General features: G+C 39.4%; 1 protein-coding gene across 2 annotated transcripts in view; it reads left to right on the top strand.

Moving 5' to 3' along the window:
- Positions 1-5,357: 5,357 nt before the first annotated feature.
- Positions 5,358-16,476, top strand: part of Rictor (RPTOR independent companion of MTOR complex 2) — a 96,591-nt gene continuing 85,472 nt past the window's right edge. For both annotated transcript variants that reach the window (XM_042690640.1, XM_042690639.1), the window contains exons 1-2: positions 5,358-5,428; positions 5,601-5,648. In XM_042690640.1, coding sequence (XP_042546574.1) covers positions 5,380-5,428; positions 5,601-5,648 — 97 coding nt within the window. In that variant the 5' untranslated portion in view covers positions 5,358-5,379. The remainder of the gene's footprint in view (positions 5,429-5,600; positions 5,649-16,476) is intronic.

Raw genomic sequence — 16,476 nt, 5'->3', positions numbered from 1 at the left:
AAAAAAGATTCTCACCTCTGGTTTAAAAATGATGTTACAGGAGGGAGGAAGAGTGAACAAATGTAGTCATTATATTAAATGTACATTATGTGAAAAATGAACAAAAAAAGATGTTACAGAAACACATGTAATGCACACATTTAATCCCAGCACTCAGGAGGCTGGGGAAGGTTTCCATACCAGTCCAGGCTACATAGCAAGACCTTCTCATAAACAAGCAAAAGACAGCAACAGAAAGAATCTTGCAAAGAAACTGTGTATGTAACATAATGAAAACACAAACAAGATAATTTAATAATATGACAGATCTGACACTTTTACTCCTGAGTTTTAACACTTTATTAGCTTCATGAACAGAAAAATAATACTAATGAATGTAATTATAGATGCTTTACTAAATGTCAAATATTTAAAAAATGGAATCATTAGGCTGTGAAAAATAATAATTTACATCAAGTAAATCTAAGTATATGTGGTTCCATAAGATATAGATGACATATATCAGATTAGAAAAATGTTTTATATGAGCTGTCATAATACAAAGATAATTTTTAATATATTACAGTGGTGCCAGATCTAGTGCAATATTGAATTTATTATTTTGTTCAAAGACTTCTTTTAAGTCTTAGACAAGAAAGTACATCTCAATGGGATTATAGTAGTATTTCCTGGTATGGAATAAAAAATGCCTGGAAACAATTAAAAAATTAAAAAAAATGCCTGGAATAAACAAATTATTTGTTGACAAAATGCAGTTTCATTAGTAAAATGAGGCAAAAAAGGGGAAAACAAGTTGAAGATATGTATAAAGAAATACTCTAGCAAAGACCACTTATGGACACTGCTATGCAGTTAGGTAGAAGTAGAGATGTTATTAAATCTGACTTAGCTGTTCTGTTCCTTACTGAAATACACAAATAAGTTTTTTTCTATGCCACTAAAGATTTAAAAGAAGTAGACCCCAAAACCATGAATTCTTATCAGCAAAGAACTTCTTTAATAAAAGCAGTGCTTTGTGAAACTGATGGGAGCAGTTCCTACTAACAAAATTTTAAAGGGGTTTTGAAGAGAAATGTAGAGATATGTCCAACAGAATTTAAAAAAATACATCATAAAGGAAATATAAAGATGTTTCCCCTGTGAGTTATGAGATTTATACGTGTTCAAGACTTCTATTGCTTTACTATTCTCTAGAATCCTGTGTATATATTAAAAAGTTTCAATTGGACAATGGAATAAACAACAATAACAGCAACCCAAAGAACCAAGCAGAAAAGGAAGTGCAGAGATAGTTCTATATGTGATCATTTTGTATGAACAATATTTTTCAGAGTTTAATTTTCATGTGCTTTGAATTAAGAAAGGACTGAAGAGCAACAAAATCTTTTGTGTCATGCAGATATTTGCTATTTACTCAGTAGTAAACTTTTCTTCCAATGACTAGAGGATTCTAATACAATGTTACCTATGATATTTACGTAGTATGTATAATTATATATGCTATATTTAATTAGCTCAAATTATTTTAAAGAGGTAATTATAATAACAATTTAGAACATTTTTATTTTTAAAAGCAATGTATCTAAAATAGAAATGCTTTAATGTTGTTTTGTTTTCTGAAAATAAAATGTAAATGTGACAATTTTTCACACTTGTATTCTTTAAAAAATCATAGGAATAAAGTTTCTAATCTTTCAGTTGAGTGGCTTTGAACTCATTTGGTAGCCATTTACTGAAATTTCCTTTATGTCTTCTAGCGCTAAGGCAAACAGGTTGACATTAGGAAAGATGGAAATTCATTAGTGAAATTACATAGAAATCTGATAGATGAGGTTGAAAAATGAGTGATAGCCTAGAAACTGTAGCCATGGACCAGATCTCCATAATTAGACATTCTTAGACAATTTTGTGACAATTTGGCTATTAAATTCCAATATTTAAATAAACTTTTTAGAACTAGATTCTTTGAGAACTCTAGAATTGCTATATCACAGAATTCAACAAAAGCTATTTTTTAAAGTTCAAGTATATTCAATTCCATTGCATTATATTGTGTCACCAGAAATGTAACTTTCAATGATTACTTGTTATTGTAATGTTTATAATTTGAGTTAAACAAACAGCAAAATTTCTCTAAAATAAGGGGTTAGGTTGCTAGGATACTTAGTATGTATGTGTGAAAGTCTCACAATGAAATCCCCTTTGTACAACTAATTTCATGCTAATAAAAGCTTTTACAACTTTGTCTAATTTTCCTTAGGAAAAGGTAGACAAGTAGAAATTTGTTTTAGCACAAGTAAAATAGGAAAAATACAACAGACCAAAATCACTCAAATTTCTACAATGCAGGTATAATCACTGTTGAAATGTTAGGGTATTTTATTTTATAAATATGTGTACTTTACTCTTTTACAAACACAGGTTTGTTTTTCATTTAAAACTGTTTTTGTAGGAGGTCTTTATACCTAGCAGAATTGTTTAGAAATGAAATTTAAATTTGGGATACACTAAAATACACAGCAATGCTTATCCTTAATTCTGAGATACATTCTGATGGGATTTTGTTACAATTATAAAATTTATTTCATTTAGTCCATCACTTGCTATTTCTAATGGGCTTTATTGAGATATTCATTGTGTGGTTTAATTAAAAGGGAAGTGACCAAGAAATAGACTGACCAAATTTTGTGGTTTTCAGTTTGTTTTCACCTCCATAAGGCCTATGCACCAAAGCTGATAGATTAAAGGGAACTAAGATTTTGGCAAGGAGGCTTCTGTCTCTGTTCAACATTACAACACTGTCCAAACCTGATAAAACATGGTTTATTAACTGCATGTACCAGGATAGAGAATTGAACCCAGACAGTCAATGAAGTCATTAGTACCTGCAAAATCAGTTATGATTTAGAGGTGTGGTCTTGGCCTCCATTTCATAACTTTTTTTTTTTTTAAATCAATGACTAATACTATCAGGAAAAGAAAACAACATTCATTGACACAGCAAATGAAACTAAGCTGGGAAGTGAAAACCAAGAAGAGGAAGTCACATTCTCAATGACCAGATTAGAATCAAAATAAAATTGGAGAAGTAGTAAGAAGTAAACAAAATGAGTAAGTCATTTAGATGGGTTAAAGTAAGTAAGGGGAGAAAAACAAGTTGGATTTTTTGTTTTTGTTTTGTTTTGTTTTTTGAGAGGAGGAATGGTAAGCCATTAACAAGTATCACAGAAAACATGATCTGGGATCTTAACAAGTAACAAAGTACCAACCTGAGTCCACCAATAGTGGCATTGGTTTAAAAACATGCAAGATATTGTGAAATGGACACCTTACTATATCTTACCTAAACTCTTGCTCTCCAATTGACTGTCATTCGCAAACATTAAGAACTTCTCTTTTTTTTCATCAGAAATACTGTTCACTCTGACAGCCAACTGAATAAGCAAACTCTTCAACAGACTGAAATAGTAATAGAAGGAAAACTAGTTCCATTCTAAGACTGAAGAAAGGTGACTTTATTTTTCCTCCTGGAAAACATGGAGTACTTGACTAATGTCTTTAAGCACGCACAGAAACAACGATCAAAGGCTATCTTCAGACCCATACCTGAAATAATATAAATGTGGATCAGTTGTACTTAGTTTTAACGGCAGACTGAATGAGAAAATGAAGTTAAACTGGGTTAGAAAGTAGGTTCTTTGGAATAGGTAGAACTCAATAAGAAAATAGGATAGATTGGTCAAATATTAGAACCATTGTAAGAACTCAGTCTCTTTCACACACACACACACCTATCTGCATATGGAAGCAAGTTATTAAAGTTATTACTGATAAATTTTAGAAAACTTCTTTAAAGTCGTGTAGTTATATCCTTGAACCTAAGTGCAGTATCAGTAGGAGATAACTGTTAAGAACAGGATCAGTACTACAGGATGAACAGGTGGCCTTTTAGGGAGAGTTCCTATTTTGTTTTCTTGATGTTCCTTTATTTTAAAATCTTGCAGTTATTTTTATCAATGATACATACTAGCTGCAGGAAATTTAAAAGGTACAGATGAAAGACCATGTGTAATTCCATGACTGGAGAGAAAACCAGTTCACATTTTGATGTGTAGATCAGCTTGGCCTTTCTTCTACTTACATGCACATACGTGTTTAATACACGCTTAATTCAAGCGTTTATAAAAACAGGGAAACTGTAATTTCTTGGTTCATTTGAGCTATTCATTTACCAAATTTATATTGTGATTTTAAATGGCTGCTGCCATACTTTGCGTAATTCCTTTGATCTTTTAAATGTTTCCAATTATTAACGGTTACTCATAACTGCAATCAGCTAAAAACATTTTTATTTTTTGAGCACGAAGAACATTACCAGCGAGAAGGAATTCAGGGCTTATCCTGATCCAACAGAGATTTATTGACCATTTATTTGTTCTGGACATGGCACGGAAGGGGAGCTGGGAAAACAAGGTCCTGAAAGAGGAAGAACAGGCGACAAAAACGTGCTCTCTCTCCTCCAAGTAAATGGAGCTGAAGCGGAGTTGCTGAGCCAGAGATGGAGGTGTCTGACACGGGGGTAACAACTGAAATCCCAGTCCTCTGAGTGTGAGGGTGGCGTGTAACACACGTCCCTCAGCATCCACATCCGACCACAGCGAGACGTCGCCGCGGCCCCGGGCCCCCCGGCGCCGGCCGCGGAGCAGCCCCGCGCGGGCCGGGGACCGCGACCGCCCTGCGCGCCCCGCTCCGCCCCGCGTGCCCGGCGGCCCACCGCGAGTCCTCCACCCGGACCCTTGCCCGCGGAGGAGCCCCGGGCCGCGGGCGCCCTCCGGGGGTCCCGGGCGAGGCTGCGGGCGCGCTACGCACGCTTGGGTTACGCGTGGACGTGGTCGGCGCGGAGAGCCCGGGAGGGGATCCCGCACAGCGCTGGAAACGGTGCCGCGTGCGCGGGCTGCGTCCCTGTTTTCCTTAAGGCGAACCGACTACCGTGCTGGCCCCGGAGGCTGCGGGACGCGGGGGCCGCGCCCGGGAGGCTTCAGCAGGTGGCCCGCGGCGGCAGCCCGGCCCCTCCGTCCCGGCTCCAGCCGCCCGCATCCACGGACAGGGTTCCCCCGTGGGAGACGCCCCTCGCGGCCGCGGGGGAACAGTCGCGCCCCGCGCCGCCCGGAGCCGCACCCACACCCGCACTCGGAGCGGCCGTCCCGCGCCCGCCGCTCTCCGGACCCGGCCGCCCCGCGCGCCGCCCGCCGCCCAGGGGCGGGGAGGGGCCGCGGGGGGCGGGCGCGGCGCCGCGCGGGGAGGGGAGGGAGGGGAGGGGAGGGGGGGTTCTCGCGCGATCGGGCGAGGTTTCCGGTGTTGTGACTGAAACCCGTCAATATGGCGGCGATCGGCCGCGGCCGCTCTCTGAAGAACCTCCGAATACGAGGTAAGCCCGTGGCGGCCCTCGTTCCCCACCGCCGGGCGCCCGTCTCCACGGCGCCCGCCCGCCTTTCTCCCTGGGTTGGGGGAGCGGGCCGGGGCCGGGGCTGGAGCCGGGGGCAGCCGCCGCCGGCCCGGGAGCGAAGCCTAACCGGGGTCGTGTGTCTTGTCTCGCGCAGGGAGGAATGACAGCGGCGAGGAGAACGTCCCGCTGGACCTGACCCGAGGTAACGCGGGCGCGGGGCCGCCGGGGCGCGGGGCGCGGCGCGCGCAGCCCTGCCTGCCGGCCCGCGGGGGCCCATCCCCCTTCCCGAGCCCGCTTCCCCCGCCGAGCCCGAGCCCGACCCCTCTCCGGGCCTCCGGGCTGCGGCGGCGGCGGCGGGGGAGCGCGGGGCGGAGCGCGGCCGCGCCTGCCATCCCCGGGCTCGTCTGGCTTCCCGGGAGGAGCCCTTCCCGGCTCCCCACCCGGAGCCCGTGCGCGCGAGCCCTGGGGGCGGCCAGGGCGCGGGAGGTGGAGGTGGTTGTTTAGGTTGCTGGAGGATGTTTGCGGGCAGAGCGACCACATCCTGCCCTCCGCGGAGCCGATGCCCGGACCTGCGCTGCCCGGTTCTCGCTGTCGGCGTTGACTGCGGTTCTCTCTGCCCAGCGTCTCGTGGCGGGGGGCGGGGGGGGGGGGACCCGCAGCCTTGATAACTCGGCCGGGTCTGGTTGTACGCTGTTGTTTTCCTCCGGCTGCCGGGGCCCGGACCGCGGAGTGCGGAGTTGGCCAGCGCCCGCCCCCTCGCTCCGCGGCAGGTTCATTGTTTACCTTCTGCAGTGGAGACGGGTTTGTTTACACCTTCGGCGCAGGCTGGGCATAAGCCGGTTATATTTTCCAGAACTGAAACTGGCTTAACCCCGCCCCCCCCCCCCCCCCCCAATATCCGTGACGGTATTGGAGTTTATCCACAATCTCTCTCTGAAGAATCAGGCGATGGGTACGAGATGCTTTTCCGCGATACAGTATTTGGTTTACCAGTTCTGAGGGTCATATTTCACGGGAGCGGTAGCTGGGAGTGTAACCTTATTCAGCTGTGTTAGAAGCAGTTTCTTTATTGAGATCCGTGAAACACTTCACCAAGTAAGTCGTTGACAACATGGTACACGAGATCAATTTTTTTTTCTTGCCCTTATGTTCTCAGTGTAATAATGTCTTGTCCACGGTTATCTCCAGATTCATTGTTGAGGCTCCTATCTACTGATACTACAGTCTCAAATTTGTTCTATTTGGTGTATTGTAAGATTATTGGGATGTAAGCTGAAAGGTCAGTTTTCATTTAGATACAAGAGCACGTTGTTGTAACTTAACATTTATTCTCTAGGGCAGGGACTTAGTTTATAATGAACCATAGGCAGAAGAGTTGGGCTGGGTTGAAGCTCAGCGGCAAAGTGTTTGCCTACCAAGTATCAACGTTCTAGGCTCGATCCCCAGTACCAAAAGGAAAGACATAAAAAAAAGAACAGTTACAAAGGCAGAGAGTGCTAAAACACGATGTAATAGAGTGTACATATAAATGGCAACTAATTAGATCACCAGTACACCAGTATGCAACATCTTGTGAATGCGTGACCTTAATCTATGTAGTACATATGTGGAAAAGCTGTATAAAGTAAATTTTGTGGTATACTCGTTAACAGAATAGGCTAAATCAGATAGACTTAACTTTAGCTTTTCACTTCTCTGACAGATAGTTAATTGTTGATTTAAGTATACATGATATAAATGGAAATGAAAAGCAGACTTAGATATATTTGAGCCTAGTTCCACATTGAAAGCCTGCTTAGATATGGTCTAGAAATGAAGTATAGGTGCACTTTAAATTGAGTTTGTTAAGCTCCTATACAAAGTTTCTCTGGTGCCAAGGTTGTTGGGTTGTGAAGAGCTTATACAATTTTGATTAGAAACCTTTGGTTACTCCAGTTTTACTCAGAATCTCTGTGTGCTCTTTAAAATGCTGCATTCCCTGTGAATATAGTCAACACCTAGTTCCAGAATTATTTAAGAATGTGCAGAAAATGCTGTTGTTACTTGTCCTGTCAAAAGTGTATACTTCAGTTAGAATAAAGTGTACACAACCTATTGGAACTGCTTGCAAAAAGCAATATGCAACTGAAAGTGAGAGTTATATGAGAACTCTGTTCCTAAGCTGTAAGGTAGTTTAGAATAAAACAGTAACCTGAATTAAATAGTGTCATCATATAGCGCTACTGTTTAGAGAAACTGTTACTCTGACAAACATTTATTGTTGAAAAAGGTTTGTGGTTCTAACATGGGGAAATTTCATGAGGAATTAAACTTACTTTGAGAACTGTGAAGTAGTCTGGGTTGCAGCTGAAGGGCAGCTGTTTGTGGATTGGATTACAAAATGTAAAAAGATAAAGCTTGAGTAACCAAGTTTTTTTTTCTTGTTGTTCAATGCTGATGCAGTGTTTCTTCACATAATTGTTTTTCTGTAATTTTTGAGAAATTCATTGTGTAGCTATACAGCAAAGTTCATTATACATATAAATTATGCTTAGATAGTGCCTAAAGGAGCCATTAATGTGTAGTAAAGAGAGTTGACTCTGAGTCAAATAATTACTGTAATCTCAGGTGTAATACTTAGTAGTTGGTCATTTGGGGCAAGTATTTTGACCTTGCTTAACCCCTGTAGGCTTTTTTTTCCCCCATATAAATAGAAGATAATAACCCCAGTGTTAGGAAGAATGAGAAGTATATTAGGCAATTCTTAATGAATGTACTTAGCATAAGACCCTGTATTTTATGAGTGATATTTAACCTGAGTTGCCTTGTAAAATTAGGATTCCTTAAACATTAAAAATATTTTGAATCTGGGGCCAGTGGCTCATGCCTGTAATCCTAGCTACTCAAGAGGCTGATATCTGAGGATTGTGATTTGAAGCGGCCTGGGCGAGAAAATATGTGAGACTATTATCTCCAATAAACTACCCTTCAAAAAGCTGGAATTGGAGTTGTGGTTTACGTGGTAGAGCTCTATCTAGCCTTGCACCTAGAGACGCTCAGGGATAGTGCCCTGGCCCTGAGTTCAAGCCCCAGAACTGGCAAAAGTAAATAAAATTAATAAAAGTAAAATAAAAAATTGAATAATTATTTTGAATATTGTAACATTTTTAACAGGGATAATAGAATTTAAGATTCTTTTGAGAAGAATCTATTAATATATCTGAAATAGAATTCTTGAGACTAACAACTGGTAAAAAACTATTTTAAAGGACTTGAATCCCACCACTCAGGAGGTTAAAATAGAGGCTTATAAGTTCAAGGCCAGCTTACAGTGACTGAGACCCTATGTTAAAAAAAAGAGAGAAAGAAAGAAAAAATTACCAACAAAGTAAGTGTAATTGAAGCAAAAAATATTGTGTGCATGTAGCATAGAATTTTCCTCCCTGATGCCATAAAGTTTGCTAGTAGTAATGATTTGACTGTCCTTGCAGAATTCTTGAACCCCAGGAAAAATGTGAGTTTTTCTGGTTTGGTACAGGCATTGTTGTTGTGGACTACTGTAGGCACTCATTGTAGTTGATTTTCCTGTCAACATACTGGTAATTGTTGCTTTTCAGTTTTTTTCAGAAACCTACTTAATTAAATTTGTGTAAGTCTCTAATGTGCTATTGATAATACTTGTTTACTTTCTTTTCTTTTCTCTTCTTTCTTTCTGACAGTACTGGGGCTTGAACTCATGGTCTTTGCACTATCCCTAGACACAGTGCTACTTCTGGTTTTTTCTGATTATGTGGTATTGAGGAACCAAACCCAGGGTTTCATGCATGCTAAGCAAGCACTCTACCACTAAACCACATTCCCAGCCCTATTTATTTTCTTAAATCACTGTAGTAGTGCATTTCTTCCCGGTAGAGACCTTAGCAACTTGAAACCCATCCTAGTATGGTGTCCAAAATAAATTGTGAAAACACAGGCAAATTGTGTGCAAACATACTTACTAGAATGTAATTTACTTAAAGTACTATTGAGCATTAATTTTTTATTCTATAACCCCTATACTGTTCGTAAGAACTAAAAGGTTGACTTTTGGTGGTTGTTTAATTTAATACCTAGAAGAGTGGGAAGGTTGAAATGATGGGGGTTTGTAAGTTAACTTCTGTTTTCAGATTTTCCCAGATTAGGGAGGTTTCTCATCTGTTTAATTGCTCATGTCATTTTGATGAAACAAGCATAGATTGAATGCTATACAGGAGGCTAAATTTTGTGCTAGAGGAATAAAAGTGAAGGTGTTACCTTCAGTTCCTTGGTACTGATATTAAAACTGAGGTAAAGAAGTAATTGTAAATTGGTTGCCTGGTGGCTCACACCTGTAATCCAAGATACTCAGGAGGCTGGGATCTGAGGATTGCTGTTCAAAGCTAGCCCCCGCTGGAAAATCCAGCAGACTCTGTACTATTCAGAAAAAGCCAGAAGTGCCACTGCAGCTGAAGGTGCTAGCCTTGAGCACAAAGAAGCTCAGGGACAGTGCCCAGGCCATGAGTTTGAGCCCCAGGACTGGCAGAAAAATAAATAAATAAATAAAAGGAGAAGTGATTGCAGTCTGAATCAATAAATTAAGTAATCCAACTATTAAAAAACACAAAACCCAGAAGTAGTCCAGTAGTAGCCAGGGAAGAAATGATTAATTCTCTGAAGGCTTGATGACTAGAGAAGACTCAAAGAGGGGTTGACTTCTCAAAAGAATATTTGTGTATAAAGTGGAAAGAAATATGGGCTTTCTAGGAAGTATACCACATTTTTAGAAAGGGAAAGTCAGTTGACAAAGGAGTGATCTAGAAGATTACTAATATATCCAAGGACTGGATCACAGTTTTGGATATAGAAATGAAGGCAAATAAATATATCTTAGAATGTAGAATCAGTTGACTTGTTTTTTTCAAATTCAAAACTGACTTTGTAAACTACCATTCAGTGCAAAAGTTTTACTTTATTATCTTTAAGTAGTTGTACAAAGGAGTTTCCATTTAACAAATCAGTTTATGAATACAATGTATCTTGATCAGTGTCTCCTATTTCAACATTCTCACTCATCCCTCCTAACTTGTCCCTCACTTGTTTAAATTTTGTAGGATATACATTGAATTCTTGACTGTATCTTCCCTCTCTTCTCTTCATTCCTCTCCCCCTCTCCCCTTAACCTCACCTACCCCTTTCAAGTACTTGTTATGGTAGATTCAAGGGAGAACTCAAATAGTATAAATTCCTTAGACAAAGTCAAAGTTCAACAACCAGGAAACACAATATGCAGATACTTTTAATTTCTATATTGAGAAGGTAGAGGTTGTCTAATGTGAAGCACCTAATTTTCTCTCATACTTACCTTCTCATTCTCAGAGTCAGACAATAAAGCATCTTTGTACCTTTCTGAGAGTAATTTTATGCTCCTGATACAATTTCCTTTTAAGAGTCTGTGTAGAACTAAGATTTTTTTCTTTCATCCCTCCTGTTGGCTAAGTTTTTCACATTCAGCAAGCGTTTGTTGTATCCTTTATGCAGACAAGCTACTATGATAGGCATAGGCTAAGAGTGGGAAATATGAAAGATTAGGTCAGAGATTGCATAACAATTACATTTCTGTAGGCAGAATAATTTATCTTCACTCCACAACTTTATTTCTTAATAACTATAATTTTGTAAAGCACAGCTCACAGTGAAAATATTCTTCGAGGGATGCTAATAATCTCTTATAAAAACTCATTGCCATTTAAGTTCCACATATGCTATTAATACTACTACTATATTAGTAGCTTTGTGCCAAGCACTAAAATACATTGTCATAAACTTCCAACAACTCTGAGATACTCATCCTTATATTTTACAGTTGAGAATATAAGCTTTGACATTTTAGATTATGGAAATTTAGGCATAATCCTGTTAGGGTCACAGGGCAAGTGAGTGACTGGTATGTATCTAATAATCACCTTAAATTCTTGATGTATAAAACTGTGTACCCAAATTGTACTTTGTAAGCACTTTGTAAGCACTACTAACGCCCTCTGTTGTTCAGTGTAGAGGTCAAGCTCATCCTAGAGTCCTGTCACTAGCTTCCTACAATTTGCTTTTGAAATGTCTGTTTAATTCACTCTCTTCTCATTGTCACTCTTCATATCCTCATTATCTCATTTGGATGAACTAGTAAAGATCTTGCTTCTATTCTCATCTTTTTCACTCCTGGTGCACGATGGCCAGGATCATTTCCCTGCAATTCAGATCTGAACTTGTCATTTCCTTAAGTTGAAAATTAACTACCCTAAAACAAAAAGTCCCCAAACAACTTCCCACTCACATATACCTGTTACAGGCTCATTTTTGCTTACATTCTTTAGCTTGGCCTTTTATGATTTATTGCTATATTGCTATCTTCTGTATACCTTGGTTATTCACAGTATTTCTACTCTGCATGTGCACACTGTGCATCTTCATAAAGGGCATTGAGGATGATTGCTAGTCTAAAGAACTATCTTTCAGTCATGTTCTTTCCATAATTACTTTAGTCAAAGAAGACTGCTTCTTCCTTCCCTCCTCCCCCTTCCCTCTCCCCTCCCCCCTTTCTTTCTTTAGTAGGGGGCTTGAACTCTAGGCCTGGGCGCTGTCCCTGAGCTCTTCAGCTCAAGGCTAGCATTGTAGCACTTGAGCCACAGCGCCACTCCTGGCCTTTTCTGTTTATGTGGTGCTGAGGCATTGAACCCAGGGAGGCAAGCACTCTACCATTGAGCCACCTTCCCAGCCTGACTGTTTCTTAAACTGTGACATGTTGTTTTAAATGTGTTACCTCTGCATTTCGTAGAACTGGATTTCCAGTATTCTTTTTAGAAATGCAAATTCTTTTTCTTGTTGTTGTTGGGCAGGGGGGGGGGGGGGCGGGCTTGAACTCTGGGTCTGAGCACTGTTCCTCAGCTCTTCAGCTCAAGGCGCTCTACCACTTGAGCTATGGTGCCACTTCGGTTTTTTCTGGTGGTTTATTGGAGCTAAGAGTTTCATGGACTTTCCTGCCCCAGCTGGCTTTGAATCGCTATCCTCAGATCTCAGCCTCCTGAGTAGCTAGGATTACAGGCGTGAGCCACCAGTGCCTGGCAGAAGTGCAGATTCTTTAGGTTAAAGTCACATGCCACGCTAGAAATCAATTCTTCCTTATTCCTGTGGGAAGTTTATTATGTCCTCCTCTACAATTTTATTCCCTTTTAAATTGCAGTTAGCACTATCTCATTTTAGAATTTTTGTCCACTGTCTTCCCCCTTCATTAAAACCTTAAGCTTTGTGAGGGCAGAGGACCTCTTTTACTCAGAAGATGATGAGAGTATATCTTACGGATAAGAATAAGTAAGAACGAAGAGGATAACAATAAAATTATGAAGGTTGTAATCTCTGAAGACAGGAGAGAAGAATTTTTTTAGTCAAAGGACTAAGAAGCGGTAGCATTGAAGATGGGGTTTGGAGAACTCAGTTTTAATGTGAGGATGATTTTGGCATGCTATTTATTCTTTCTGGGCTTCAGTTGCCTCACCTCTCAAATGGGTAGTACTTTTATATTTCCATCTGTCCTGTGGTGATATTGAAAGGTTAAGAAGAAAGCATTTATAGCCTTGTTAAATCACTGTGAGAAATATTCCCATAAACAATAATGAATACATGTAGGAGTGGTGATATTTCATAGCACTTTAAATGTAAATTACAGTCAACTCTCAATTTCCTTTTAAGTGATCCATCTGCTGTGACTTGCTGTCTCCTCCCCCTCCCAGGTCTCAGGCTACTGAAAATAGGGCTGTGAAAAGCACTGTGGGGTGAGTGAATGGTTTGCATGCCCGTGTATCTGTACCTTTATCACCCATTTAATTACAGTCCACTCTCAGTTACCTGTACCCAAAAAAGGGTCATACAAGTAAATGAGTTCTAATTGTGGAATCTTAATACTTATTTATATGTAGTTCGAGAAGATTATGTGTTCCTTTTCCCCCATCCCCTCCAGCAGATTGATACAACTTTCCTTTTATTTGAATTATTTACTTTTTTTTTTATTTCTACAAGTTAAAATACTTTTTAGATAATCCACATACAAATAATTGAGAGTTGACTGTTAAACATTTTGGGTTGTCCATTGTTGTGTACTATTGTGCTTTTTTTGTTAGTGTGGGAAGATTAAAGCAATTTATTTCTATATGAGTGTAATCATAAAATTATGTAGTTGCCAAGTAAGTAAAAAAAATTTATGTAAACTAGCTAATTTATATGTCCTAAGTAATAGGATTGAATGAGAATGGAAACCTAGGTACATTTTTCATATTCCTCTTCCATCTAGACATTGCATGCATTGAGTAGTGTACCTGGTAACGATGGAATTTCTATAGAATATAATGAAATAGAGAAAATACCAATGCCTTATACTTCTCCTGTTTAAGGATTTAGTCAAATTAGGTACAAATATTAAAATAGTGGGTTTTTTTTTAAACATGGATAAACCTAGAATTTGCCTTCTTAAGTTACTTTTCATTTTTAACTCATTTGTTGAAGAATTAGGATTTGTAGCAGTTTTCTTAATGTTATGTATATGTCATATATATAATTGGCTCTTACTAGTTATTCGGGGAGGGGAGATTTCATTGTTATACCTCCTCACATGTCTGCACTGTGTTCCAATCAATTTTCATCCCTTCTCTCATGCTCTCTGTTCTACCAGTTAGCGTTTCCTCACAGGTTTCCTTGTTTTTGTTTTCTTAATTTCATAGAGTCTATTTAGACAATATTTAACCTTCTGTATGCTCCCTGCCAGCATAATCCCTGCTGCTAGTTCCCACCCAGCCTGAGTCAATCAGTATATTATTGATGAGTATAATATGTTGGTTGGTGTTGTCAGTAAGAGGCATAAGACTTCATTCAGGGAAGTTATATTGTAGTTGAGATGTAGCTGAATCACAGTAGTATTTGCCAATTACCTCTATAAAGAAGTCAGAAGTTAGAAGAATTCAGGAAAAAAAGGAATGTAGGTAGAGTGACCTAGAGAAAAAAACCTCCTAGAAATGAAGTGTTGACCACCTACAAGAAAAAAAACAAAGGAGGGGGTAAAAAATGCTCGATAGGAAATATACTTATTACCTTACTCATGTAACTGTAACCCCTCTTACGGTATCTTTACAATAAAAAAATACTTAAAAAAAGACCTTTGAATAAAAGGATTACATTGCACTTAAATAGACAGAGCTGTAGACCAGGGTTTTTAAAATCACCACTTAATTTTGAGAAATAACATATTCCTGGCATACTGTTCATATTTCAAGATAATGTTGAAAAATTGATTTTTTTCCTTTGTATAAGTCTCTATGACTGATTATATTTCAGATTTGGGCTTTTCTGACCTTTGAAAGCAGATTGAGACTAGACTGTATTGAGAGACTTAAGCCACATTGTGAAGTAATTTTGTACTTGTGACTATGAATATATATGATGGCTTACATTCTAGAGCTAACCGTAAATGATTTTGTTTTGTAGTACACATCTTTTCTCATTAATTCAGTATTATTAATGGAGAGAAGTATTCGTGTTCAAGAGGCTTGGTAAAATTATCATACTTACTTTGAAATATATGCAATCAAAGTAGAGATTATAAGTGGGATGTTTACTGCTTTTTGTTATTTTCCTCAATAAAATTATTTTCTGACCTCAGAGTTTAACACATACCTAACAGTTAGAACAACTATTTAAAATTAAAGTTTGTGTTTTGTTGCTTAAATCCAGACACTGTAGCCATACCTTGCCCTCTAATAATTTGAGTACACAATAATGTCTGGGAACACTATTACTATATTCTGGCAGCAAAATTAGACTTGACTGTCACTTGCAGGGATTTTAGTAATCTCTTTCTGAATCTAGTGTAATTTCACGTATTTCTCACAATGAATAAAGAGTGAAGAGACACAGATTGGTAAACAAAGATTAACAAGTAATTTAGTTGCTAAGTAGGAACAGCTTGCCATATAAAATGTATTTAACTGTTCTAGATGTGTGTACATTGTAATTTTTCAGTAGTTTCCTACTTGAAATTACAAGAAGACTATATAACTACACTATGTTCTCATGGGGTGCTAGGATATGTATGGATTTGGAGAAGGTGGGTTTAAAATGTTTCATGTTTGTTTTGCCATATTTGGAAGTATTTTATAAATAATTTTACTAGCCTTCTTGCTCCAGGAGGAAGAGTCTTTCAAAAACTACAAGACAATTATTATTCAAATCTTTTATTTATAGGTAGGTTATTTACAGGGTTTGTTCCTTTGTCGTTGTTTTATGTCTGTTAGTAAAACTTTTTTATCAGGTTAGCTCAAAATTGAGTAAAAGTAGCTTGTAGCAATCGGTCTTTTTTTTTTTATTGTGTGGTCTTAATTTCTCCTCCTCTTCCTCCTCCTCCTCCTGCTCCTCTGCCTCCTTCCTTCTCCTCCTTCCCCCCTCCTCCTCTTCCCTCCTCCTCCTCCACCTCCTTCTCTTCCTCCTTCTCCCTTCTCCTTTCCCTCCTCCCCCTTCTCCTTCTCCTTCTTTTTTTTTTTTTGTGTGGGCTTGAACTCTGGGCATGGGTGCTGTCCTGTCTGTGAGCCCTACAGCTCAAGGCTATGGCTCTACCACTTGAGTCACAGTACTACTTCTGGTTTTCTGGTGGTTAATTGGCTGGCTTTGAACTGAGGTCCTCAGATCTCAGTTCTCAGATCTCCTAAGTAGTATGATTACAGGCATGAGCCACCGGCACCCAGCTGATCTTAATTTATTCTTTTAAAACAACTCCTTATTTTGTTATTCACTAGTAAAACGTATTAGGAGTAATCACTAGAATAGAAGAGTTATACAGATATAGATTCTTTTTCTTTTCGTCAGCCAGTCACTATTTATGGAGTATTATTGAACTATTTGTTAATACCAGTTATGTGTCCAGCATTGTTTAGTTGCTAAATGTGTAAGACATAGCCTTTGATTATAGAAATAGCAACAACTATGTTATGTTGTAGAGT

This window comes from Dipodomys spectabilis, unplaced genomic scaffold, assembly GCF_019054845.1.
Source record: "Dipodomys spectabilis isolate Male_0828 unplaced genomic scaffold, ASM1905484v1 ptg000138l, whole genome shotgun sequence".
Lineage (NCBI taxonomy): Eukaryota > Metazoa > Chordata > Mammalia > Rodentia > Heteromyidae > Dipodomys > Dipodomys spectabilis.
The sequence above is the reverse complement of the archived record's forward strand: the minus strand, read 5'-3'. Positions and strand labels throughout refer to the sequence as shown.